At 35.1% G+C, this 25,888-nt stretch overlaps 2 protein-coding genes and 1 pseudogene across 2 annotated transcripts; 2 read left to right on the top strand and 1 right to left on the bottom strand.

The window, feature by feature from the left end:
- The first annotated feature begins 1,536 nt into the window (after positions 1-1,536).
- LOC148776786 (olfactory receptor 4K15-like) lies at positions 1,537-2,646 on the top strand. The gene has a single exon (XM_088840408.1). The coding sequence runs from the start codon at positions 1,603-1,605 to the stop codon at positions 2,644-2,646; it is 1,044 nt and encodes a 347-aa protein (XP_088696534.1). The 5' UTR covers positions 1,537-1,602.
- Positions 2,647-13,146: 10,500 nt separating this feature from the next.
- On the top strand, positions 13,147-14,151 carry LOC148776785 (olfactory receptor 4K15-like). Its single transcript, XM_088840407.1, has one exon. The coding sequence runs from the start codon at positions 13,177-13,179 to the stop codon at positions 14,149-14,151; it is 975 nt and encodes a 324-aa protein (XP_088696533.1). The 5' UTR covers positions 13,147-13,176.
- A 10,896-nt stretch (positions 14,152-25,047) lies between these two features.
- Positions 25,048-25,678, bottom strand: LOC148776784 (olfactory receptor 11H6-like; annotated as a pseudogene).
- Between the last annotated feature and the right edge of the window lie 210 nt (positions 25,679-25,888).

The raw sequence follows: 25,888 nt of genomic DNA, 5'->3' as shown, positions 1-25,888 counted from the left end.
CATCAGGGTGGGTTCCTGGAGTTGACTTGCTAATACGAAACTCCCGAGAAATGATGAGGAGGGGAGAATGGCACTGAAGAGAATGTGGTGGCTCCTTAAATATAAAGTTGTTTCTATGTGTAATTTTACTGGCCACCTGTTTTGACTTCAACCTCTGCTAGTTAGCTTTTTGAACAGCCTGGGATCATATTTTTATATAATCTGAGATAAAATGTGAATTAATTCTTTGGTAGATTTTCTAGAGAATTAGAGATTTGAAATATACAGGTGAGTCCCTGAACTTGGTTCCTGGGGGTTGAAATTATTCATTATATACCCTGTCTTTATGTGTAAACATTCCAGTGAAACTCAAAGGATACTAGGCAATTTTTAATTATAATCTAAGAAGACATTAATTTAAAAAATTGCAGATGAGTAGAAATCAGTAAAAGATACTCTTTCCTAAGACCTAATTTAGATCCAGAGAAAGGTTCTTCAAAATCGTATGCTTCATTACATTTAATCACACAACTTTTCCAAGTTTTTTTAAAGTTAAAATAGCATAAAAGGAAAGAATAGAAAGTTCTGATAGAATAGAAAATAACTGAATAGAAAAGAAAAAAAACAATTTTCCTATGATACAAATTTCTTACTGACTACTTTCATGCAATACAATTTTTAAGCCTTGCCAAATCAAATAAAATATCAATCATAATTCAATAATATGTCTACATTACTAACACCAATGGCTGAGTTTAAAAAGCTTAATATCTTTGGGGAATAAACTGGGAGGAACTAACACTATATTCTTTCATATGATAGAACTGCATGAAGAGATGAATCACAGCTCTAGGAAGACTTACAATAGACTCTGGATCTTTAAGTTTTGCTGTGGTTTTGCATTTTAGTTGAGATAATTTGTAACTCAATAGGGAAAGGAATAAGATTTAATTATTCAAGGCAATGAGTTCCTATGAACTCTCTCACATAATGTAATGCCATCTTTTCTTCTCCTATTTAATTTTTTGAATATATATCACATACACTCAAAAGCACATGGAGCAGAAATATGTATCTTGATACATTTTCACAAAGTGAATACTCCTATGTAACTATCAACCACATTAAGAAACAGAACATCACCAGCAGTTCAGAAGGCCCTTCCTATCTTTTCTGTCGCCAATTTCCCTTTAAGGATAATCATTATTGAAGCTTTTTCAACCCTAGAGATTAGTTTTACCTATTTTTGAAATTTATTTCAAAAGGTTAGCACAGTATACACCTCTTTGTATCTAACTGTCTTGGTCAACATTAAGTCTGTGAAAATATCTTCCTTTGTGTTAGCAGTTCAAAAAGGATTTATGCTCTTTACTGCAGAAAAATGATTTAGTCTCTGTAGATTCTTAGACTGGATTTCTGTAATGTCAAAAAAATTTCAGATACTCAATTTCATTTTTAAGTTCGTTTATTCCATTTGTTAAATTGATGTAATCGGATATGCCAGGTGGTTGAACATCTCTCCCCTCCATCCTTCTTGAATAGTGTTGTCGTGCTCTCTATATGATCTTTGATGATATGTGAAAATTTAGATACAAATATAAATAGAAACTAGAGTCCTAGGGTATGAAGCAGAACTGGGAAATCAAACCCATGCTCAGTTCACTGATTGATATCTGTTTCTCTCACATTCAGGTGACTAAAGAGAAGTCCTTTCCGAAGTCAATGAATGAGACAAATCACTCTCAGGTGACTGAATTTGTGTTGCTGGGACTCTCTAATTCCCAGGAGCTCCAACCTTTCTTGTTTCTCATATTTTCACTACTCTACCTAGCAATACTGCTGGGCAATTTTCTCATCATCCTCACTGTGACCTCAGATTCCCGCCTTCATACCCCCATGTACTTTCTGCTCGCAAACCTCTCTTTTATAGATATACGTGTTGCCTCCTTTGCTACCCCCAAAATGATTGCAGACTTTTTGGTTGAACGCAAGACTATTTCTTTTGATGCTTGTCTGGCCCAGATTTTTTTTGTTCATCTTTTCACTGGCAGCGAGATGGTGATTCTTGTATCCATGGCTTATGATCGTTATGTTGCTATATGCAAACCTCTTCACTATATGACAATCATGAGCCGCCGTGTATGTATTATTCTTGTACTCATCTCCTGGTATGTGGGTTTCGTCCATACTACTAGCCAGCTGGCATTTACTGTTAACTTGCCTTTTTGTGGGCCTAATCAAGTGGATAGCTTTTTCTGTGACCTCCCTCTGGTGACTAAGTTGGCCTGCATTGACACTTATGTTGTCAGCCTACTAATTGTTGCAGACAGTGGCTTTCTTTCTTTGAGTTCCTTCCTCCTGTTGGTTCTTTCCTACACTGTGATACTCATCACAGTTAGGAGCCACTGCTCTGCTAGCATGGCCAAGGCCCGCTCCACACTGACTGCTCATGTCACTGTGGTCACACTCTTCTTTGGACCATGCATCTTCATCTATGTGTGGCCCTTCAGCAGTTATTCAGTTGACAAAGTCCTTGCAGTGTTCTACACCATCTTTACTCCCATTTTAAACCCTGTTATCTATACTCTAAGGAATAAAGAAATGAAGGCAGCTATGTCAAAACTGAAGAGTCGCTATCTGAAGTCTGGCCAGGTTCTGCAGTCATAAGAAATATCGTATTTCTGGAAACAAAGTAAATTCACAGGACTGTTAACACTGTAGCTGTGTCTCTACATATTTGCAGATGGAATCACTGTCACGTTCAGTTCAGTTCAGTTCAGTCGCTCAGTCGTGTCCAACTCTCCGCGACCCCATGAATCACAGCAGGCCAGGCCTCCCTGTCCATCACCAACTCCCGGAGTTCACTCAAACTCATGTCCACAGAGTCGGTGATGCCATCCAGCCATCTCATTCTCGGTCATCCCCTTCTCCTACGAATGGAATCACTGTCATGTTAAAACCAATCATTTTAACCAGTGGGAAGCATTGATTAAGTTGAAGTAAAGGTTAATGGTGATAATGAAAAATACAAGAAACCTTAGCAATTTTCATTTTTTCTTCTTTCTATTATGATTACTTGTCTTTTTGACATCATTTCCTCCTTAATTTTTAAAATTTAAATTTGTTTTAAGATAAAGAGCTACTGATGTGATAGCAACGGTACAATATCTTTAACTTTATAAACTGTAAATACATGGGGCCTTCTTTGGTTGGAAAAGTATTGTTTATACCACAACGAACAGAATTATTTTTACTGTGTATAAATAAGGCAATGCACTGTTTTACAACAACTTTTCAAAATTGGAAGAATAGTGACGTGAACTTTCTGTTTTGCCATTTTATGTTCACTCTCCTGCAATAGCAGGAGAATATTGTGAATACTGTTCCGAGTCATTTGTTTGGTGACTTATCATTGGATTGTTAGTTTTCAAGGGGTTCCTCCACCAGCTCCATTTTTCCTTGTAAACTTCCCTGCCATTTGGGTCATATGAATTCCAATTAAATGGAAGTATTCACAAGATACAAGGTCATTATGGGATTCACTAGCAAGATCAAATAGATGAGCATCAATGATAACTCTAAGGGTTCTGGAGGAAAATTTTGTACTCTACAACTGAGCACCATCCACCATTTGGAAAGCAGATCGTAGAACCCTATCAGGATTTATTCTGAATTAAGTTCCTGACCATGATTTAACAAGTGACTATGTGACTAGGATTTCCCACCATTTAAAAAAATCACAATTTCTATCATTCACTAGTTTTACATCGATGTCCATTATATGCCATTCTCCATAGAGAAGGCAGTTAAGGTCTGGGGAAAGGGTAATCTATTAGCCCACTTTGGTTCTGTATCCCCCCAGTACTTACATAACAGAGACATGAATCAGCTGGAATTTAGGTTATGGATCAGATGGTAAAGAATCTCCCTGGAATGAGGATACCTGGGTTCTATCCCTGGGTTGGGAAGATCTCCTGGAGAAGCAAATGGATATCCACTCCAGTATTCTTGCCTGGAGAATTCCACGGACAGGGGACCCTGGCAGGCTACAGTCTATGGGTTTGCAAAGAGCTGGACACAACTAAGCAACCAACATATACTCTGAATCTTTGGATTCCCTTTCATGAAGGCTTTTTGACTACAACTACTCTTAAAACTTTACCTGTAAGTAGAAGAGATTGATATTGAGAACTTGCCAATCAGTTCCTCCTCCACAGGTGGTAGTAAATTGTCTTTACAGGAATGAAATTTTACTCTAGATATGAATTTTCTCTCTCTGCTTGTAGTTCTTCTTCCAAGATCACTATCCAAGGCCTCAGAAAGGGTCTGATTTATGTATTTAGGATTCTACAAAGATTACCTGTGCAACAGATTTTACTCTGACAAATATTGTAGCAATAGACACAAGACCATGAGATCAATTTTCCTGAACAATTCCAGGCTCAAAGAACAATTGAACGTACAATCAGATGCTCAGAAAAGAGTCTAGCATTATGATTATACCTACTTGGAAACAATGAACTCTAACATATGATATATGCATTGAGTGCTGAGTGCTCAGTCATGTCTGACTCTTAGCAACCCCATGGACTGTAGCCCATGAGACTCCTCTGTCCATGGGATTTCCCAGGCAAGAATACTGGAATGGGTTGCCATTGCCTTCTCCAAGGGATCGTACTAACCTAGGGGTCAAATCCATATCACCTGCATTGGCAGGTAGTTTTTTTTTTACCAATGAGCCACCAGGGAACCTGTATGCACTGAACTAGCAGTTAATTGTAACATTGTGTTATCAACTTTCAATATACAGTTTTGAAAAATATAGAGTAGAAATAAGAATGTTCCTCTTTCCACCATTCTTAGTGACCTATTTATGAATTTTTTGCTTCTTGCCACTGCAATTCCAGGCTTTGCTATACTGAAGATTCTGATTGCCAGAAGAACAACACTAATGAGAAATACACTATGATTTCCACTGAGCCAAATCTTTGCCAACTGCTTGACCACATTGGGATTTTCATGTTAATAGACAATCAGCCCAAAAAGGGGGAGTCACTGCATTAACTAGAATAGATGACATAGTTAATACGTGGAGCTAAATAATGTTAGTAAGTTCAGTCTCTCAGTCATGTCTGATTCGTTGTGACCCCTTGGACTGAGGCATTCCAGGTTTCCCTGTCCATCACCAACTGCCAGAGCTTGCTCAAACTCATGTTAATAATGCAGACTGCAAAAACATATCACAGTAAGACATAGAAGAAAAACCTATAAGAAGTTAATTAATGATCAGGCTACCACTATAGGAACTGAGCCTTGATCTTCCTTAGAAGCCCTTGATGAACCACATGTCCCAGTACCATGATGTTTTGATTACTATAGCTTTGTAATATAAGAAAGGGGAGGGAAATTTATTGAAAAAAATAATGACAGAAAATGTCCCAAATATGAGAAGGAAAATGAACATCCATTTCCATGATACCTAAAGAACCGAAATAAGTTGAACATCAAGACATCTTCACTAACATATATTATAATCAAATTGTCAAAAGTTAAAGACAGAGGGAATGTTGAGAATGGCAAGAGAAAAGATACTCAAGACATAAAAGGGAATTCTTATAAGTCTATATGCAGATTCCTCTGCAGAAACATTGCAGACCAGGAAATAGTGAGACGATCTATTCAAAATACCTGAGAGAGAAAAGCTTCCAGTCAAGCTGAGGACCTTATCCCTGACCATCTTGCTGAATGTCACTCCACTCCACATTTATGTATTTGCTCAGCCTCAGCATACATGCAGGTCAGTTTTAGAATTAGTAATATATACTCCCTGAGAAACAACTTTACCAAATATAGTACAGTGCTAATGTATAATTATTTTTAACTTAAACTTTCAGGTTAAAATTGGAATGCTCCAGTTATGTAGGGTGGGTCCTTCCCCCCCTTCCTCCTTCAGTGCAGTTATGTCATACATTTCTAATAGACTTAGAGCTGTTTTTCAGATTCTGAATTCTAGGAGGGATGCCCGTACAACCTGGTTGATGTTCTGCTTGTTTGCTTATTTGTTTATGTTTGCTACTAAAATTAAACACTTATTTACATGTCTATGAGTTTTGAAAAATACATAAGGTCATTTATCCATCAGACTTGTAACATACAGAACAGTCTGAGGGCCACTTTTAATGTAAAACAATCAAGACATAAAGAAAAGAATAGGGAAAAAATTTTAAATGCATTTACATTTCCTTCCATAGATATCAAATGTTTTTATTGTACCATAGCTGCTTCAGATCTTTAAAAGTATATGTAATATCACTGATCCAGTTGAAAAAAGTTTCGTCTTACTTCCTGACTATTTCTCTTATCTTCCATTCAAATACTACTCAGAATTTGGTGTTTATCACTTCCTTGGATGTTTTGGAACATTTATTGTCCATAATTATTTAAGCCTGTGAAATCATTTAAATTGTGTCATTTCATTTTTAAACTTTCTTAATGTTCATATATAAAATTCAATTTTAATTGTTGGCAGTATGCCATTGTGTTAAAATATTATATTTTTTTAATTTCCCCATTTATAAATACTTAGATTATCCTCTTATTTGAAAATATTTTAACATACGACATTGTGCATGTATCCTCATGCATGTAAAACTTTTACTAGAGTATACAGAAAGCTGAGTTTGCTGAATGGTACAGAATCCCATCTTCCATTCTTTAAAAATGACCAGTTATAAATTACAGCAGAATCTCTGAAGACAGTCAGGGATGGAACACATATAAAATATCTAAAATATGGTCTAATAGACTACAGGCATATTTGTCCAGGAAATAGAAGATTTGTCATGGAGAAAAAATGAAAGCATCTTCAAATATTTGAAGTACAAATATGTTGAAGGAGGAGATTTCTTCAACTATAGGTGGTAGAACCAGTTGAACATGATAACAACAAACTAACTGTCTTGCAAAGTAGTGGGCTCCTTGTGACTGGAGAAAGCCTTCCCAAAAGTTGGTGATCATTTATAAGACTGTATGATGTCTCGAATGATAGTCAGAAAGTTGGGGGTCAAAAAGCTTACTCAGGAGTTTGAGTGATAATCAAACAACATTTTGTTTTCATATGTACCACTTAGTTGGTTGAAGTTTTTTTTCTTTCACTGTTAAAATTATTATGTAAAATATAATTATTCCCACTGCAGGATGACTTCACAGTTTTATAAAGGGTGATATTTCACTTCTCCAATGAGATCAGTTTCCTGGCATCCTGGTAATATAAAATGTCATATCTTAGGATACTGCAATTATATGATTGAAAGAAAGAGGAGCAGAGCCTGCACTATGTTGGCACAGAACCTGAGAGGCTTAGCACATTTCAGTGCAGAGACCAATTTAAAATCATGTCAAGAGTCTATTGAAAATGCATTCAACATGAAAATTCACAGGTTAATGGAAGATTAGAAGAGTCAGAGAAACAAGGACTGGGAGAATTATTAGAACGTGTAAGTATCATAAGTACATTTTGAACAGGTTTGCTTGGAATAGGGAAATAAATAGTAAGCTGTTTTCTAGATGTAAAATTGACAACTGGAATTCGGCAAAAGAAAGTCACTGTTGTCTCAAACTGGAAACCCCATCTAAAAGAAGCAAATTTCTGTTCTTTTCTCTCTGCATATAACATAGACTCTCCTACTGCACTGGTTTAGGGATAGCCCTGATAGGAACAGGATTAAAATTTGACGAATTGAGGGAAGTGTGTTATAACCATTATCCATGCCTTCTTTGCTCCTTTTACACTTTATAGTCAAAGGATATTTAGACACTAATAGCCTGGTGGGCTACAGTCCCTGGGGTCAAGAATTGGACACGACTGAGGACTTCACTTCAGTCTGTATTTACTGCCTATCAAAATTTACCTGGAATGAAGACAGGAATTGCTGTCCTTTATTGCATTTTGCTTTCAATCTTATAGGAAAGTAAGTTTTATAAGATACATTATGGACAGTAAGAATTATGCCTACTCATGTTCTCAGAGTTCCATTGATTCATTCTAGAAGTATCAAACTTCACCTAAAACCAGGAGGGAAAATTTATTTTATGATGGCTTTGCAGTCTGAAAATATTTTTATGCCTAAGATTTATTGGCAGTGAGAAAATATATAATTCATCAACTAAAATGCTGATGGACTTTCTAAGGAAATTCTAAGAAATTTGAGCAATTTTTCTGAAATTCACATGTTACCATTACACAACTGCCTCTACATTTCTAATTTTAAAGAAATTAAAATATCCTTGGAGATTATTTCGTCTTATTTTCTAAGCTAATAAATGGAAGAAGATTATTTATATATACTAACATGTGCCTATCTAAATTATCAAAAAACAATGAAAAATATTATATTGACCTGGTCTGTAACACTTAATAGTAAAGTCAATGTGGAGAGGATATTCTAGTTACTGCTTTTGTTTTGAAAAGTAACTGACAATTCTGTTGGGGAGATGGATATTATATGAAATAAGTTTCAGGAAATTTTTAGATCTAAGACAATCTGTACAGTAGATAATGAGTGATAACACTTCCTTGTGTAACATTATAAAACTCGGGCTTTCTTCTCTCTTCAGCTCCCATGCCTGCCCTTGGCCCTCTACCCAAACCTTCTCTCTGAGTGTCTATTATGTTCAGCATACATATCTCTCATCCCTCATTACTATAATCTCCTAATGTCAAATCCCCAATTAGTTTCTAATCATTGCAAAGGCTTTCCTTCTATCTGTATGCTGAAGTCAATGATGTTTCAGAGTGTAAATGGTTAGAGTGAAGTCTTAGAAGACCTGTAGTCTCTATTTTGGCCTTTCTGTAAAGGCTTCTGCAAAATTTTGTTTCACTTGTAGATACTATAAGGCATAGCACAAGGAGGGAGTTGTGCTGCCTTAGACTCTTTATTCAGTCAGAAGAGCAGAGAAGACAATTCTTCTCTACCTTCTTCTTGGATCTTCTTAGGTTCTGTGTCCATTTTATCTATTAACAAATGTCTGAATACCTGACCCTGCAGAGTAATTGATGCCTAAATTTCTTTGATGAAATCATCATGATTTTATCTTTTCTTTTTTTTTAACCATATATACTGTTTCCATCAGTGTAACCAGTTAAATTTTTTTTTTTTTTTTTTTTACATTTAAGCAATTTGCTCTCTGGGGATATTTTCTTTTTTCTTTTTTTTAATTAAAAAAATTATTTATTTTAATTGGAGTCTAATTACTTTACAATATTGCATTGGTTTTGCCATACATTGACATGAATCCAGCCCGGGTGTACATGTGTTCCCCATCTTGAACCCCTCTCCCTATGCCATCCCTCTGGTTCATCCCTGTGTACCAGCCACGAGAATGCCGGAGAATCATAGGCTATTATGATTAAATAAGTATAGTTCTCATCTGCCTCCTTTTTTCAAAGAGAAACTGAGTACCCGAAGGGTTGTGTGATTTGTCTAAAGTTTGGTAAGATAGTGGAAAAGAAGTAGAAAAGATTTTATCCTAGGCTAATGTTCTGTCTATATCATATGACACCTTTGGATGTCTTTGCTTGATGTGCATTTCAGGCTATTTTAAATCCTATAATTTAGAATGGTTTGCTTATTCAAGTCAAGAAAATATTAGTAGATATAAAATATATTTATAGCTACTAGATATAGTTATTAGATAGAAATAACTAATGAAAGTAAGAATCACCTGCTATGTACTTAATTGTGAAAAAAAGTGTACCGGAGTGACTTTCACTTTCACTTTCCTATATGATGCCTATGTTTGAGAATATTATCACTAATGTTTTCATTTTTGTGTGCTCAGTCATGTCCAAGTCTTTGCAACCCTATCGACTGTAGTCCTCCAGGCTCCTCTGTCCATGGAATTTTCCAGGCAAGAATACTGGAGTGGGTTGCCGTTTCCTTTTCAGGGCATCTTCCTAATCCAGGGATCAAACCCATGTCTCCTACATTGGCCGGCAGGTTCTTAACCGCTTGAGTCATCGGAGAAGCTCCACTAATATGGTTAAATCTATTATATTGTTACAGGATAAAATGTCTGATTCAATTATATGAAGATCATACATATCTCTGAGGAGGGAAAAATTAATATGTACTTTAAGGGGAGTAGGAAAAGAAGGAAGAATTTTAAAATTTTTCTAAGCATTATTTTGAGAAAATGATTAAATTTCCAGACAATTCAGGAACTATACAGATCTAAATTTCATGGAAATAACTATACTTGATTGTGTTTCCAAAAAATAAAATTTGGAGTGCATTTGATTAATATTTCTGACTGAAATGCTTTCTGATCATAAAAAGAAGGCTTACATGAAAAATTATATCTGGAATGTTTTGAGTTCCTCCTGGATATCAATATTTTAACTGTTTGATTAATTCCATTCATATCTCTGGAGGCTATGTTGGAAGGTCACATTTCCCAAGGATATGTGGCTGGAATGTAGGTCAGGATTCAATCTTCTTTATGTGACCTTTAGTGAAGTTTTATTGATTTTTATTTCTAGAAGTCTCTACAAATTGCTGTGATTGCCAACATATTTCCTTATCTACTGCTATCATAAAGAAAAGCAATGTAGCAACAACTAGGCTAAATTCTGCACAACATTTGAAAATTTATTTTCATCACTTCTTTGCTTCTTTTTACTACCTCTTTTACCACTCTCAGATTCCTGAGAGCTCCAAGTGCTCCCCCAGCTACGAAGGGCTTCCATCAGGATACAGCATCCAGCCCTGTCCCACGTCCTTGGAGACAAGTCCACCCCAGGTACAGGCACTGTGCCTCCTAACTTTTAGAAGTAAAGCTGTTTTATGGCTCATCATCTGAGGGCCATGTCAGTTTTTCTTGGTAAATTGTGCCTGACAACTAAATCCTTTCCAAGACTTAATGACCATAGATAAAGATGTGTGCACACTCTTCATTTTATCTTAGATAAGAGGCAGCATTTTATTTGTGTCTTTCTGAGGACCATACAACAGTGAGGGAACAGGAAAGGAGAAGAGCATGGAAAAAGTAGACAGTCAAGAAAGTTTCTGATATTCTTTCTAACTCTAACTCTAAGCTGGTAGAGTTTATTGGCATCTGTAAATTATACTCATGACTACTTTATCTTACCTATCAGGCATAATATTTCAACAATAAAAAGTATTGGAGAGAGGCTTTATTTCATAATATTTAGGAAATGGAGGAATCTGCAAGCCACCTAGCAAAAACTCCTATGATTTCACGAATTCACTCTAAAGTATTAAAAAAAAAAATTTACATGAGCCCATCCAGTAGAGTAAACTTGTTCTTTGAAAAGTTAGATAACACCCTCCTTGAACAGGCATTATTGTAAGAAAGAAAATACTCTGATATGAAGTAAGACATTATTAAGAATGCTCACATATACATGGTTTCTACACTTGATTAAACATTTATCATTCATGAATTTTTTCTTTTACCAAACATTTCCAGTGTCTCTTTCAGGATAACATTATTCTCAATGTTTTATTTCTGAGAATAATGAGCCCTGAACAATTAAATGACTTGCTCAATGCCATACAGCTGCCTGAAGATACAGTTGTGATCTTAACCTAGAATATTTTCCCAATAGGTTTATGCTTCCATTATAGTATAGTACTTTATTGGGTATAAAAGTAGTATCTTTTTATTAAGTGATAAAGCTATTCTTATTTCATTTAATAAAGAATGTACTGGAGATTCATAGAAAAAGAAGGTCCATCACCTTCTTTAAAAGGAGTAAGGATTATAATATTAGTAAAGAATTTTCAGGAGGGAAAGTTTTAAATCTAACTGCTCTATCACCATCCTACCTAGCTCAGTGTTCTGGGAAAAATGGACAGTTAAATTATTATAAATAAGTTTACTAAAAATAAGAATGGATTTATATTGCAAAAAACTTAGAACTTTGTTTGCCCCAAATCTTCATCCTGCATTCTTAAGAATGGAGGTATTGATTTAAGAGCTTTTCTGAGGTCAATGAGCTACTCTGTAACAGAAGAGGAAATAGATATAATCTATATGTTTATCCTTCACAGTTTTTTCCCCCCGTTGGAGCAAAGATGAGAAAGCTAAACTTTCTTCCTCTTATGTCCATAGCCCCCTATCATAAGAGAAAAAACTGAAAAGATGAAAATATTCATTTATTATGCAAATCTCAATGATTTATGACATAAAATATACAATCATCGTCCACTAATGCTGAGTTGTGAAAGATTGTTTCTGAAGAAGCCAATGCCCCAAACTATCTTACTAGGAATGAGAAAAGAATTTTAACTGTTACAGCAGGAGGAGGTTTTTAGAACCCACAAGGGAAAGAAAAAGAAAGTCCCCTTTTTTCTGGACATCCTAAGAAGCCATTCAACTGAGTCAAAATCAGACCATTACTAGTAATCCAAAAGCCCCTCTAATGTTTCCTTCTGTCCCTTTAATCCCATCAAGGAAAACTGCTATCCTAGCTTCAAATACTATAGACTTGTTCGTCTGTCTTTCAACTTCATTTAAATAGAGAAATAGAGCATTTACTCTTTTGTGTTTAATGTCTTTTGCACATTAATTTTGTGAAAATGTATTTCCTTCTTGTAGCAGTTCACACATTTGTCTCTTTTTAAGAGTTCTTATTTTATTTAGTGAAGAAAAAATGACATTTTGTCTCTGTAGATAATAATAGTGGATTTCTGAGATATATAAACAGCTTTTCAGATATTTATTTATAACACTCACTTGTAAATCTCATTTGCAAATTAGCTTACTTAACTTACTAAACTTAAGCAATTAATAAATCAGTTGGTTGAAATTCTCTCCACCAACCTCCCAACCACCACCCTCCTCTTCTAGAAAACTTTTGGTTCAATATCCCATCCTGACTCTGTTCTCCTTTTGATTACTAGATCACTGTCTCTATTTAGACATGTGTGAGGTCTATGGACATGAGTTTGGGTGAACTCTGGGAGTTGGTGATGGACAGGGAGGCCTGGCATGCTGTGATTCATGGGGTTGCAGAGAGTCGGACACGACTGAGCGACTGAACTGAACTGAACTGAACTGAGGTCTAACAAGTACACTCTAACTGAACTGGAAAATTAAATCATAGTTAGTTCATTCACTGATTTCTATTTCTCTCCTATTCAAGTGACTGAAGAGAAGTCCTTTGCAAAGTCAATGAATGAGACAAATCATTCTCGGGTGACTGAGTTTGTGTTGCTGGGTTTATCTAGTTCCCAGGAGTTCCAGCCTTTCTTGTTTCTAATATTTTCACTGCTCTACCTAGCAATACTACTGGGAAACTTTCTCATCATCCTCACTGTGACCTCAGATTCCCGCCTTCATACCCCCATGTACTTTCTGCTTGCAAACCTCTCTTTTATAGATATATGTGTTGCCTCCTTTGCTACCCCCAAAATGATTGCAGACTTTCTGGTTGAGCACAAGACTATTTCTTTCGAAGCCTGCCTGGCCCAGATTTTCTTTGTTCATCTATTTGCTGGTGGTGAAATGGTGCTCCTTGTGTCCATGGCTTATGACCGTTACGTTGCCATATGCAAACCTCTCCACTACACGACAATCATGAGCTGGCGTGTGTGTATTACTCTGGTCCTCATTCCATGGTGTGTGGGTTTCATCCATACTACTAGCCAGCTGGCATTTACTGTTAACTTGCCTTTTTGTGGGCCTAATCAAGTGGATAGCTTTTTCTGTGACCTCCCTTTAGTGACCAAACTGGCCTGCACAGACACTTATGTTATCAGTTTACTAATAGTTGCAGACAGTGGCCTTCTGTCTTTGAGTTCCTTCCTCCTATTGGTTCTTTCTTACACTGTGATACTCATCACAGTTAGGAGCCACTCCTCTGCTCGCACGGCCAAGGCCTGCTCCACACTGACTGCTCATATCACTGCGGTCACACTCTTCTTTGGACCATGCATCTTCATCTATGTGTGGCCCTTCAGCAGTTATTCAGTTGACAAAGTCCTTGCGGTGTTCTACACCATCTTTACTCCCATTTTAAACCCTGTTATCTATACTCTAAGCAATAAAGAAATGAATGCAGTTATGTCAAAACTGAAGAGTCGCTATCTGAAGTCTGGCCAGGTTTCTGCAGTCATAAGAAATGTTCTTTTCCTAGAAACAAAGTAAATTTATAGAACTGTTATGACCACTGTAGCCTGTGGCTAGACATTTACAAATTGAATATCTGTGATATCAAAACAAATCATTTTGACCAATGAGGAGGACTGAATAACTTGAATTAAAGAGTAATAATGATTCAAAAGACATTGAATGAATTTTACTTATTTTTATACTTTCTTCTTACAAATTTGTGCTTTTATTCCTTTTTTTCTATTTCCTACTTTTTATTTAACTTCTTTAAGATACAGCCTTATTTTGGCATTATTTTGAGAGAGGGATAACTTAGGTATGGCATTGGGTTTTTTTTCTTTTTGCAGCTTGAGTCAGTTGTAAAATAACTTAATGTAGCTTTTTGCAATGTGTATTCTATAGTATTTCTTTCATTTGGTGAAATTTTAACTGTTAATGTTTATGGCATTGTGCTTTGTACCATTTATTAAATAAAAATTAAAAAAAAGATACAGCTTTTGAAAACATTAAGAATGGAATTTATATTTGAGTGGTAATTAAACTGTATATTTTCCCTCTCAAAATAGTACTGCTCAGATGCCAGTTTTGGAGTAATAATAGGTACATAATACTTTATCATAGAGATAATAAATCTATTTGCATATATAATATATGATATATCTAAGTAATAATGCATTTCTCACTGTACTATGTAACTGACAGCTTGAAGACAATTCTTATTGTCTAGTAAGGTGTAAAGTGGCCTGGTTGTACAACAGAAAGCATTTATATTCAACACTTTCACAAATCCTTGTTCAATGTTGTAGCTTAATATGCACTATTTATGGAAAACAATTCAGAGGATAAATGTGCCAGTGTGTTCTGTGTTTGGTTATCTTAATTTCTGCTTAATACTGATAAAATAATCTGGAGAATTTCAGTGATGAATTACGGTTCTCTACCTCTTGTCTTCACAATGATGAGAGACTGACTCTAAGATAAAACGCACTCTCTCCCCCAGGTCTTCATGATTCCTGTACTTTCAGATAGGAGTTAAAGCCACTCAGTTGTGTCCAACTCGTTGCAACTGCATGGACTATGCAGTCCATGGAATTCTCTAGGCCAGAACACTGGAGTGGGTAGCCTTTCTATTGCACAGGGAATCTTTCCAACCCAGGGATCAAACCCAGGTTTCCCACATTACAGACAGATTCTTTATCAGCTGAGCCACAATGGAAGCCCAAGAATACTGGAATGGGTAGCCTTTCCCTCTCCAATGGATCTTCCTGACCCAGGAATTGAACCAGGGTGTCCTGCATTGCAGGTGGATTCTTTACCAACTGAGCTATCAGGGAAGCCCTTCAGATAGGTAGGGTAGTTTTCAAATAGATACTTGGTAGAAACTATCATATTTCTATGTGGACATTTTCTTCAGTTAACATCTTATTTTTATATTGCCTAATGCATGTCCAGAAAATGACAGAATCCTATTTTAAGGCCTTAGGAATAGTCATGAATTTATCCCTCCCCAATTACTTACAAAATCAATATTTTTTTAGGATTTCCTACTATATGCTATTTTGGGTTTTTTTCTCTTGTATTGTACTTTTATGTAAAAAACAAATGACATATCATTCCAAAACAGTACTAATTGCAACTGAACTGACACTGTATAACCAGAAACGTGGTAAGAATTTTATGTCTTTTAAGCTTTAAAATACCTCTATAAGATATTCTTAAAGATAGAATAAAATAGCTTAAAATCAAGAATACTTTATCCCACAAGATTATCATTTAGATTTGAAAAAGAGATAAAGAGGTGTACCAATAAGCAAAAGCTAAGAGTTCATAACACTAACCTTGCTGACTCATTGGAAAAGATCTTGATGCTGGGAAAGATTTAGGGCAAGAGGAGAAGCGGGTGACAGAGGATAAGATGGTTGGATGGCATCACTGACTTAATGGACATGAGTTTGAGCAAACTCAGGGAAATAGTGAAGGACAGGGAAGCCTGGCATGCGGCCATTCATGGGGTCACAAAAAGTTGGACATGAGATAGCAACTGAACAGTAACAAAGCAAAAAAATAAATATCCAGGAATAGACATAAGAATATTATGAAAGGAAAACTCTCATTGATAATAACAAAAATATAGTTAAGGAAGTAGATCAATCACTTTTAAAGCTATTAGGAAGGTTAAAAGACAAAAGTAGTAAAAGTATCTGTAATTATAATAAGTAATTAAGGGATTCAGACATAATACAAAAAGATGAAAAATATGATGTCAAAAACAAAACATAAATGTGAGGGAGTAAAAAGCAAGGTGCTTAGAATGCATTCAAACTTAAGAAATCATCAACTCAAAATATACCTGTATAGAAAATACTGTTATATATGAACCTCATGGTAATCACAAACCAAAAAAAATAATAGATACATACACAAAAAAAGGAAAAGGAATTCAAACAAAACATGAAGACCATCATCCTATCACAAAAGAGTAGAAGAAGAAAGGAACCAAAAGCCACTATAAAAACAATCCCCAAACAATTAACAAATGACAATAAATACATACCTATTAATAGTTACTTTAAATGTAAATGGACTAAACGCTTCAATTAAAAGACACAGAACGGCTAAATGGATAAAGAAAAATAAGACTCATCTATATGCTGCCTAAGAAGACACAGTTCAGATCTACACACACACAGACAAAGTAAGGGGTTAAAAAAAGTATTCCATGCAAATGGAAACAAAACAAAAACTGGAATAGCAAAAGTTATATCAGACAAAATTAGACCTTAAAACAAAGGCTATAACAAGAGACAGAAAAAGGACATTGCATAATGACAAAGGGAAAAATCAAAGAATTAACAATTGTAAATATAGGCATCTCGCATCACCCACTCGATGGACATGAGTTTGAGTGAACCCCCGGAGTTGGTGTTGGACAGGGAGGCCTGGTGTGCTGTGATTCATGGGGTCGCAAAGAGTCGGACACAACTGAGCGACTGAAATGAACTGAACTGAACTGAACCTGCCTGCCAATGCGTTTGATCCCTGGGTCAGGAAGATCCCCTGGACGAGGGCATGGCAACCCACTCCTTTTTTCTTGCCTGGAGAATTTCCATGGACAGAGAAGACTTGTGGGCTGTAGTTCATAGGGTTACAAAGAGTTGGGCTTGACTGGAGGGACTTGGCATGCACACATGCAAGTACATAGAGCAAATATAAACAAACAAAAAGAAAGAAAAATAAAATCCTCAGTAATAGTAGGGGATCTTAACACCACAGTTTTATCAATGAAGAGATCATTCTGACAGAAAACTAATAGGGAAACACTTGTTTTAAATGACATATTAGACAATTAGATTTAATAGATATACATAGAAAAGTCCATCCAAAAGCAACAGAACATACATTCCTTTCAAGTGCACTTGGAATAGTCTCTAGGATAGATCACCTTTTTGGGCCACAAAACAAGTCTCTACAAATTCAAAAATATTGAATTCATATCAACTATGTTTTCTGACCATGACCTATGAGATTACAACGAAAAAAAAAAAAGCTTCAAAAACCACACACATGGAATTTTCAAGGGGGTCATTGAAGAAATAGAAGAGTACACTAAAAAAAACTTGGAGGAAAATGAAAATGAAAACATAGCAATCAAAATCTATGGAACCTGTGATGACGTAGAGGGGTGGGAGGGAGATTCAAGAGAGAGAGGATTTATGTATACTTATTGCTGATTCACTTTTTTGTACTGCAGAAAGTAATACAACATTGTAAAGCAATTATACATCAATAATAAAAGAAGTAAATAAGTTAGATACAAAGTTAAAAAAACATTTATGGGATGTAGGATGAATGATTCTAAAGAGAAATGTTTACAGTGGTATAAGAATACCTAAGAAAACAAGAAAAATCTCAATCAATCCTTACAAGTAAAGTAACTGAAAAACAAAAACAAACAAAATGCAAAGTTAGTTGAAGGAAGAAGATAATAAATGCCAGAATGGGGGAAAAATGAAATAACTACTGAAAAAAAATAGATCAATAAAGGTAAAATCTGGTTGTTTGAAAAGAAAAACCAAAATTGATAAACAATTAGCCAGACTCATCAAGAAACAAAGAGCAGTCATAAATAAATAAAATCATAAATGAAAGCTAACAAATACCATTAAAAATACAAAGAATCATACGAGAGTATTATGAATGATTATATGTTAATAAACTGGACGACCTAGAAGAAATGGATAAATGCCTGTAAATGCATAATCTCCCAAGACTAAATCAGGAATAAATATAAACTATGAACAAATTGATTACCAGTAATAGAACTGAATCAGTTATTAAAAATATCTCAGCAAATTTTAGGGCTGGAGGGCTTCACAGGTGAATTCTATCCAAAGTTTAAGGAAGAGTTAGCACCTATAATTCTCACAATATTTCAAAAATTGAAGAGAAAGAAACACTTCTTAACCCCTTATAGAAGGCTAGCATCAACCTCAGACACCAAAAAAAGACAAACACTACAAAAAATTATAACCAATATCACTAATGCACACAAATGCAAAATTTCTCAGCAAATATTAGCAAACTGAGTTTAAGAACACATTGAAAGCATCATACATCATGATGAAGTGAGATTTTCCCCAGAAACACAAGGATGGTTTGCTATCCACAAATCAATGATTTACTACATTATTAAATTGAAGAATATAAACCATACGATCATCTCAATACACACAGAAAAAACTTTTGACAAAATTTAACATCTATTTATGGAAAAAACTCTGCAAAATGGATATAGGAGAAACACACCTTAACATAATAAAGGCCATATATGTCGAGGCCACAGCTCACATTATATTCAATTGTGGAAAGCTGAAATCATGTCCTCCAAGATCAGGAACAAAATAAGAATGCCACTCCTGTCACTTGTATTCAGCATAGTATTGGAAGTCCTAATGACAACAATCGGACAAGGAAAGAAATGAAAGGAATTCAAATAGGAAAGGAAGAATTAAAACTGCCACTGTTTGCAGATGATATAATACTATCTACAGAAAATCCCAGATGATATAATACTATCTACAGAAAATCCTTAAGTCTCCACCAAAAAACTCTGGAACTAATAAATAAATTCAGTAAAGTTTCAAGACATACAGTACTATATAGAAACATATTGTGTTTCATAAAATAATAACATATCATTGGAAAGAGAAATTAAGAAAATAGTCATTTAAAATTGCACAAAAGAGAATAAGATACATAGAAATACATGTGTTTAAAAAAAATGTGTATTCTGGAAACTATAAACCATTGATGAAAAAAACTGAAGACTATTATACAAAAACAAATGAAAAGATATAACATGCTTATGGACCAGAAGAATTAATATTGTTAAAATGATCATACTACCCAGGGAAATGTAAATGATGAGTCACTATGGAGTATTCCTGAAACAAATATATTGTATGCAAACCATATACAAATTTTTAAAAATTTAGAAAAAGGAAAATGTAGATAAATTGAAATTCATAAAAATTAAAACTTCAGAGGACATTTTAAGAAAGTAATGAAACAGTTTATAGATCAAAGAAAATATTTGCAAATCATATCTATGACAAAGGTCTTATATCTAAAATATTATCAACTTATATCACAACAATAAAAAGACAAATAATATAATTTTTAAATGATCAAAGTATTTGAGTATATGTTTTTCCAACCAAGATATACAAAGGGTCAATAAGCACATGAAAAGATGATCAACACCATTAGCAATTAGGGAAAATGCTAATAAAAACCACAATAAGATACCAATTCATACCTACCAACATGGCTAAAGTAAACAGGATAACAAGTGCTGGTGAGGATATGCAGAGATTTGAAATCCAAAGTACATACATTGCTGGTGTGATAGAAAAACTATGCAGTCTTTTGGGAAAACAGTCTGACAATTCTTCAAAATATTAAGTATAGAGCTAACCAATAACCCAGCAATTCCTCTCTCAGGGATATATGTTAGGGAAGTGAAAACATGTTCTTATGAAAACTTACTAATAACTATTCACAACAGCGTTATTCATAATAGCCACAAAATGGAAACAACTCAAATATTCACTAACGAATGGATAAACAAAAGTGGTATGTCTATACAATGGGATGTTATACAGCTATAAAAAGGAATCAAGTAATGACACATGCTACAACATATGTAAACATTGTGATAAAGGAAAAAAAAACAGTCACCAAAGGCAAGTTATCATATGATTCCATTAATACTGCATCCAGAATAGACAAATACTCAGAAATGGAAAGTGGATGTCAGGATTAGAGAGAAGGGAGAGTGGGGAGTGACTGTTACTGGGAAGAAGGTTTCTTTATGGGATGAAAATATTCTGCTTGGGAGTAGGACACACTAGTGTCCTTGGGACAGTTAACGGAACAAATCTAACACATTCTGTCATCACAGTACCTGGGAGTCACTAGCCATTTCATTTGAACCTATAGCAGACAAAAATGGCATGTTAGAAAAAGGCAATGCATGGCTTAGCCTAAATAGAACACTATCAAAAACAATTCTTAAAATTAAGTGTATATAAAGTGGATAAAAATCAATGGCAAACATCTAGATCTAAAGAAAATTATCACTAAGTCTCATTGAGAAACTGGGAATAATTATAATAAATCAATTTTCATTAGAAAGTGAATACAGCTTGTCATACTTTAATAGACACAATAACATTTAATGTTGTTTTGTAAAATTAGCATGTATAATAACTATTGACTCTCTTGAAAAAATTTTGTAATAAATTTTAGTATAAGATAGATTGTATGCATATGTGTGTGATATTGGTAGCAAAATATTAACTAGCATTCAATCAGAATGCTAACAAGTTGACTATTAACTTATTTGTCTGATTACTTTTGCCTGAAAATTTTACTATTAATGCAAATTTTTCTCCAATAAAAGAACAAATAAGCATAGCTTTATTAACATTTTATTACATTGAATTAGTTCTTCCTCCTCCTGAAAGTTATTTTTCTCCTTCAGCTAATACAGTTGAATATTAATACTTTAATTATTTGTTTTCCATATATTATTTCAGCTGTCAATGCAAGTTCTTCAAAGATTTCTTTTAGGCCTTTGATTAAATCTTACAGTCCTAAGTAGTTTTATTAGATCTGTCTTCATCTCTTTCTTCCAGAGATATACTGTAGATTCAGTGGCTGAGTAATGGAGTTAACATGGAATAGAACAGACTCAGACTTTTCTGGGTCTCTTGGATTCCCTGCTCTTGGACTCACACACAATCACAATGGAGCCATAGAATAGGGACGTCACAGTCAGATGGGAGGCGCACGTAGATAAGGCCTTAAACCCTATCTTCTGAGAGGGCCCTAAACCCAGCTCTGATCACCAGGGTATAGGCTGGTAATGAAGAGTAAGGTAGAGAACATGATGACTGTTACAGGTAGCACAGATGATCTCAGTGACGGCAGTTGGCGTAAGGACAACTTTATAAGGAGATCTGGTTCACATAGGAAGAGATCAGTCTTACTGAGACAACAGAACTGGAGCAGAGAGATTAGGTGAACAGACAAGAGGAAGTACAAGAAGCAACACACGCAGCAGGCTCCCATATTGACAGAGCATCGTACCGTCATGACAGTGGGGTAGCGTAGGGGCCTGCAGATGGCAAGGTACCTGTCAAAGTCCATGGCAGACAAGGTCTTGGTGGTGCCCGTGGAGAATAAGTAGAACTTCAGGAAGCAGCCAGAGAAAGAGATGGTGTTGGTTTCAGAGAGGTTACTGAGCATATTGGGCACAGAAGGACATACCGCATACCACAGAGTTTAGGTTTCTAATTGAATTTCATAAGTTTCTTTACACAACTGGAAGCATTTAAATTGTAAAATTCCCAAGAGCTGTATAACTTACATGATATTTTCTAGAAAGCCATGCCTCCTAGATAAGTACTAGATTCTTTTTAGAGTGGTGGCTCAGATAGTAAAGAATCTGCCTGCAATGCGGGAGACCCAGGTTCAATCCCTGGGTCAGGAAGATTCTCTGGAGAAGGGTACGGCAACCCACTCCAGTGTTCTTGCCTGGGGAGTCCCATGGACAGAGGAGCCAGGTGGGCTAGAGCCCATGGGATCACAAAGAGTTGGACACGACTGAGCAACTACACCTTTTTTCACTTTCAATCCTTTACCAGCAACATTCTGAAGGAAGATTTAAAGGATGAAGTCTTTGTTTTTTCCAGGAAAATACCTTTGCTGGATTACTGGATTTACCTGGAGTCTAGTCGCTAAGGAATTTAGTGTGTTTCCCGTGTCTTCTTTTACCCCGAAGGATTTCCTCATGTGAAAGAAGTGAATGGATAGTCGAATAGTCACTGTAATGCCTTCTTATTCTGCATTAATAAGCACATGTTTTGCTGCAATTTGGTCACCATCAAAATTGCCCTTATTATAACTTCTTAACTATTTAGCCGTAGTAAGTCTTTTTCCTATACAATTTGATATTTTATATGATTTAAAGAAAAGAACTTTATTACCACACATTATTTAATTATTATAGTCATTTCATTAACTCTCCATATTCCACAATTTGCCTATTTTCTTTTATATAAGAAGTAATTTATTTCTCATTCTTTTTTCCTACCCTAAATAATGCTTGAAATGTCACTGAAAGGTACTATTTAATTATAAATTATATGAATAATTTATTTTAAAATGATTAGATCAAGATTTTATGATCTCAGGGACATAATCAAATAGATTCCTTTTGAAAATGTGTGATAGAAAGCAATCTTTTCAGGAATATCAAGATGGCAAAACAAAAAATAAGTAAGCATGCTGTGATTCATATTGCCCCATAAACTTTGTGACAGATTTGGATATGCCATAAAATACTTGAGAAACTTTTATTTTAAAGTAGTGATTTGGAGTTTGTGTTTGATCTCCGCTCTTAACAAATACCTATTAAAATATAAAATGTATATAAAGTTGGAAAAATCATCTATAACAAAAAATAAATATATAAATAAACATAGTAGTACCTTTTGTGACCTTCGATTAGGCAAAGATTTCTTAGATATGAAACTAGCATCACAAGTGATAAAAGTTAAAAAGATAAGTTGGACTTCATTAAAATTCAAAACTTCAAAGGACAATCATAAAAGTAAAAATGTAACTCACAGATTGATTAAAGATATTTGCAAATTATTTATCTAATAAGTGACTTATATCCAGAGTATATGTAAAGACCTCTACAGTTGAGAATTAGAAAGATGAATAGGCTAATGTTTTAAAAATCATCAAGGATTTGAATATATATTTCCCAGTGAAGACATGCAAGTGGCCCATAAGCTCACTGAAAGATAATCAACAATCTTATCATTAGGGAAATGCAGGTGAGCACCATAATAAGATACCTCTTCATATATACAAGGATAGCTAAAGGACAAAAAAAAGAAAGAGCAAACAAGTGTTGGTAAGGATACAGAGAAACTGAACCCCATACATTTCACACTATGCTGATATGATAGTAAAGATGGCACAGTCACTTTGGAAAATAGTCTGACAGTTCCTCAAAATGTTAAATAGTTAACATATGACACAGCAATTCCTCTCCCTGGAGTAAACCCCCCCAAAGTGAAAATATACGTTCACACAAATACTTGTTCCTGTGTAACTCACAATAGACCAATGATGGAAACAACTCAAACGTCCATCAACTATTGAATAGACAAAGTGTGGTATATTCATACTAAGAAATGCTATTCAGCTATAAAAAGGAATAAAGTACAGATAAACATGCCCAGCAAAAATGAATCTTGTACACATGATGTTAAGTGAAAGAAGTTGGTCACAAAAGGTCACACATATTATATGATTCCATTTATATGAAATTTTGAGAATAAGTAAATCTATAGAACAGAAAGTAGATTAGTTGTTTCCAAGGACTGGAGAGAGGAAGGATGGGGGAGTAATAACTAATGGATTCATGGTCTTTTCATGAAATGAGGAAAATTCTGGCTGACAGTATGAGACACTATTGCTCTTGACATAGTTAACAAAGCAAATCTAGCAATTTCTGTAATCACAACAATACCTGAGGGTCACTGGCTGTTATCTCTAGCTTGTAGAATACACAAATGATGTATCAGGAAAAGGCAGTATATGGTTTATTTTATAGAGAATTTATTTTAAAAATAATTATTTTTAAATGATCTTAATTATTTTTAAAAATTATTTTAAATGGAGAAATAATGGCAACCATCTGGATCCAAATTCTGAGTATTTAAACTAAATCTTGGTGAGAAAGTGGGAAGTACAATTATGATAAATGAACTTTTATAAAGAGGTTAATTAATTTTGTCACATCTTTAATATTGACATAGAAATTAAAATTTAAATGTTGTTTTGTAAATTTAGCATGACTTTTGACTTACCTGAGAAATATTAGTAATAAATATTTGATTATTGTGTTTACATGTATAACTGAAATGGTAACATCAGAATTTTAGCTAGTATTAAGTCTAAATGCCAGGAAGATGACTGATTATTTTTTCTTTGATTATTTTTATTTGAATATGAAAAAATTTTACTATTAATGTAAATTTTCTAAAACCATAAAAAAATGGACAGATGGCCACAGTTAATTTAATAAACATTTAATTACATTTGACTATGTTCTTCTCCCTCCCCCAAATATATTTGTCTAATGTGGTTAATTCAATTGAATGCTAAACTTTCAATCATTTATTCCACATATATTTCAGTTGCAAACACAAGTTCTTCAAAGATTTCTGCCAGGCCTCTGCCTAAATCTCACAGTCTTAAATAATTTTCTCAGAGCCTCCTTCATCTCTTTATTCCGGAGACTATAGATCAAGGGGTTGAACAGTGGAGTTAGCACAGAATAAAACAAAGTCACATGTTTCTGAATCCCGGCTGGATTGCCTGCTGTTGGGCTCACATATACAACCATAATAGAGCCATAGAACAGAGACACTACAGACAGATGGGAGCCACATATAGAGAAAGCCTTATGCCGGCCTTCTGCTGAGGGTACCCTAAACACAGCTCTGATCACCAGGGTGTAGGAACTAGTAATGAAGAGTAAGGGGGAGAAAATGAGGACTGAATTGCAGATGGCACAGATGATCTCAGTGACAGGAGCTGGCACACAAGACAGCTTTATAAGGGGTCCTGGGTCACATAGGAAGTGATCAATTTTATTGAGACAACAAAAGGGGAGTTGAGAGATTAGATATATAGGCAAGAGGAAGTACAAGAAGCCACATACCCAGCAACAGGCTCCCCTTCTGATGCAGCGCTGCACTGGCATGACAGTGGGGTAGTGAAGGGGCCTGCAGATGGCAAGGTACCTGTCAAAGGCCATAGCAGACAAGAAGAAGGTCTCAGTGGTGCCCACGGAGAAGAAGCAGCCAGAGAAGGAGATGGTGTTGGTCTCAGAAAGAAAGTTGACTAGCATATTAGGGACAGTGGAGGTGATAAACCAGATCTCCAGGAAGGAAAAATTGGCCAATAGGATGTACATTGGAGTTTGCAGTTGATGGTCGCACCTCACAGCACAAATAATGCACAGATTTCCAATGAGTGTCAGAATATATGTCCCAGAAAACACTGAGAAACAGAGGATCCCAATTCCCCAAGTATAAGGGAAGCCTAAAAGGATGAATTTACTCACAGAGCTAGAGCAATTCCCTACATGGGTATTTGTTTTTAAAGCTGCAAAAGAATGACAGAT

This window comes from Moschus berezovskii, chromosome 9 (assembly GCF_049115385.1).
Source record: "Moschus berezovskii isolate FMDL1 chromosome 9, NW_MosBer_1.0, whole genome shotgun sequence".
NCBI classification, from domain to species: domain Eukaryota; kingdom Metazoa; phylum Chordata; class Mammalia; order Artiodactyla; family Moschidae; genus Moschus; species Moschus berezovskii.
Note: the sequence above shows the minus strand (reverse complement) of the source record. Positions and strands in the feature narration are given on the sequence as shown.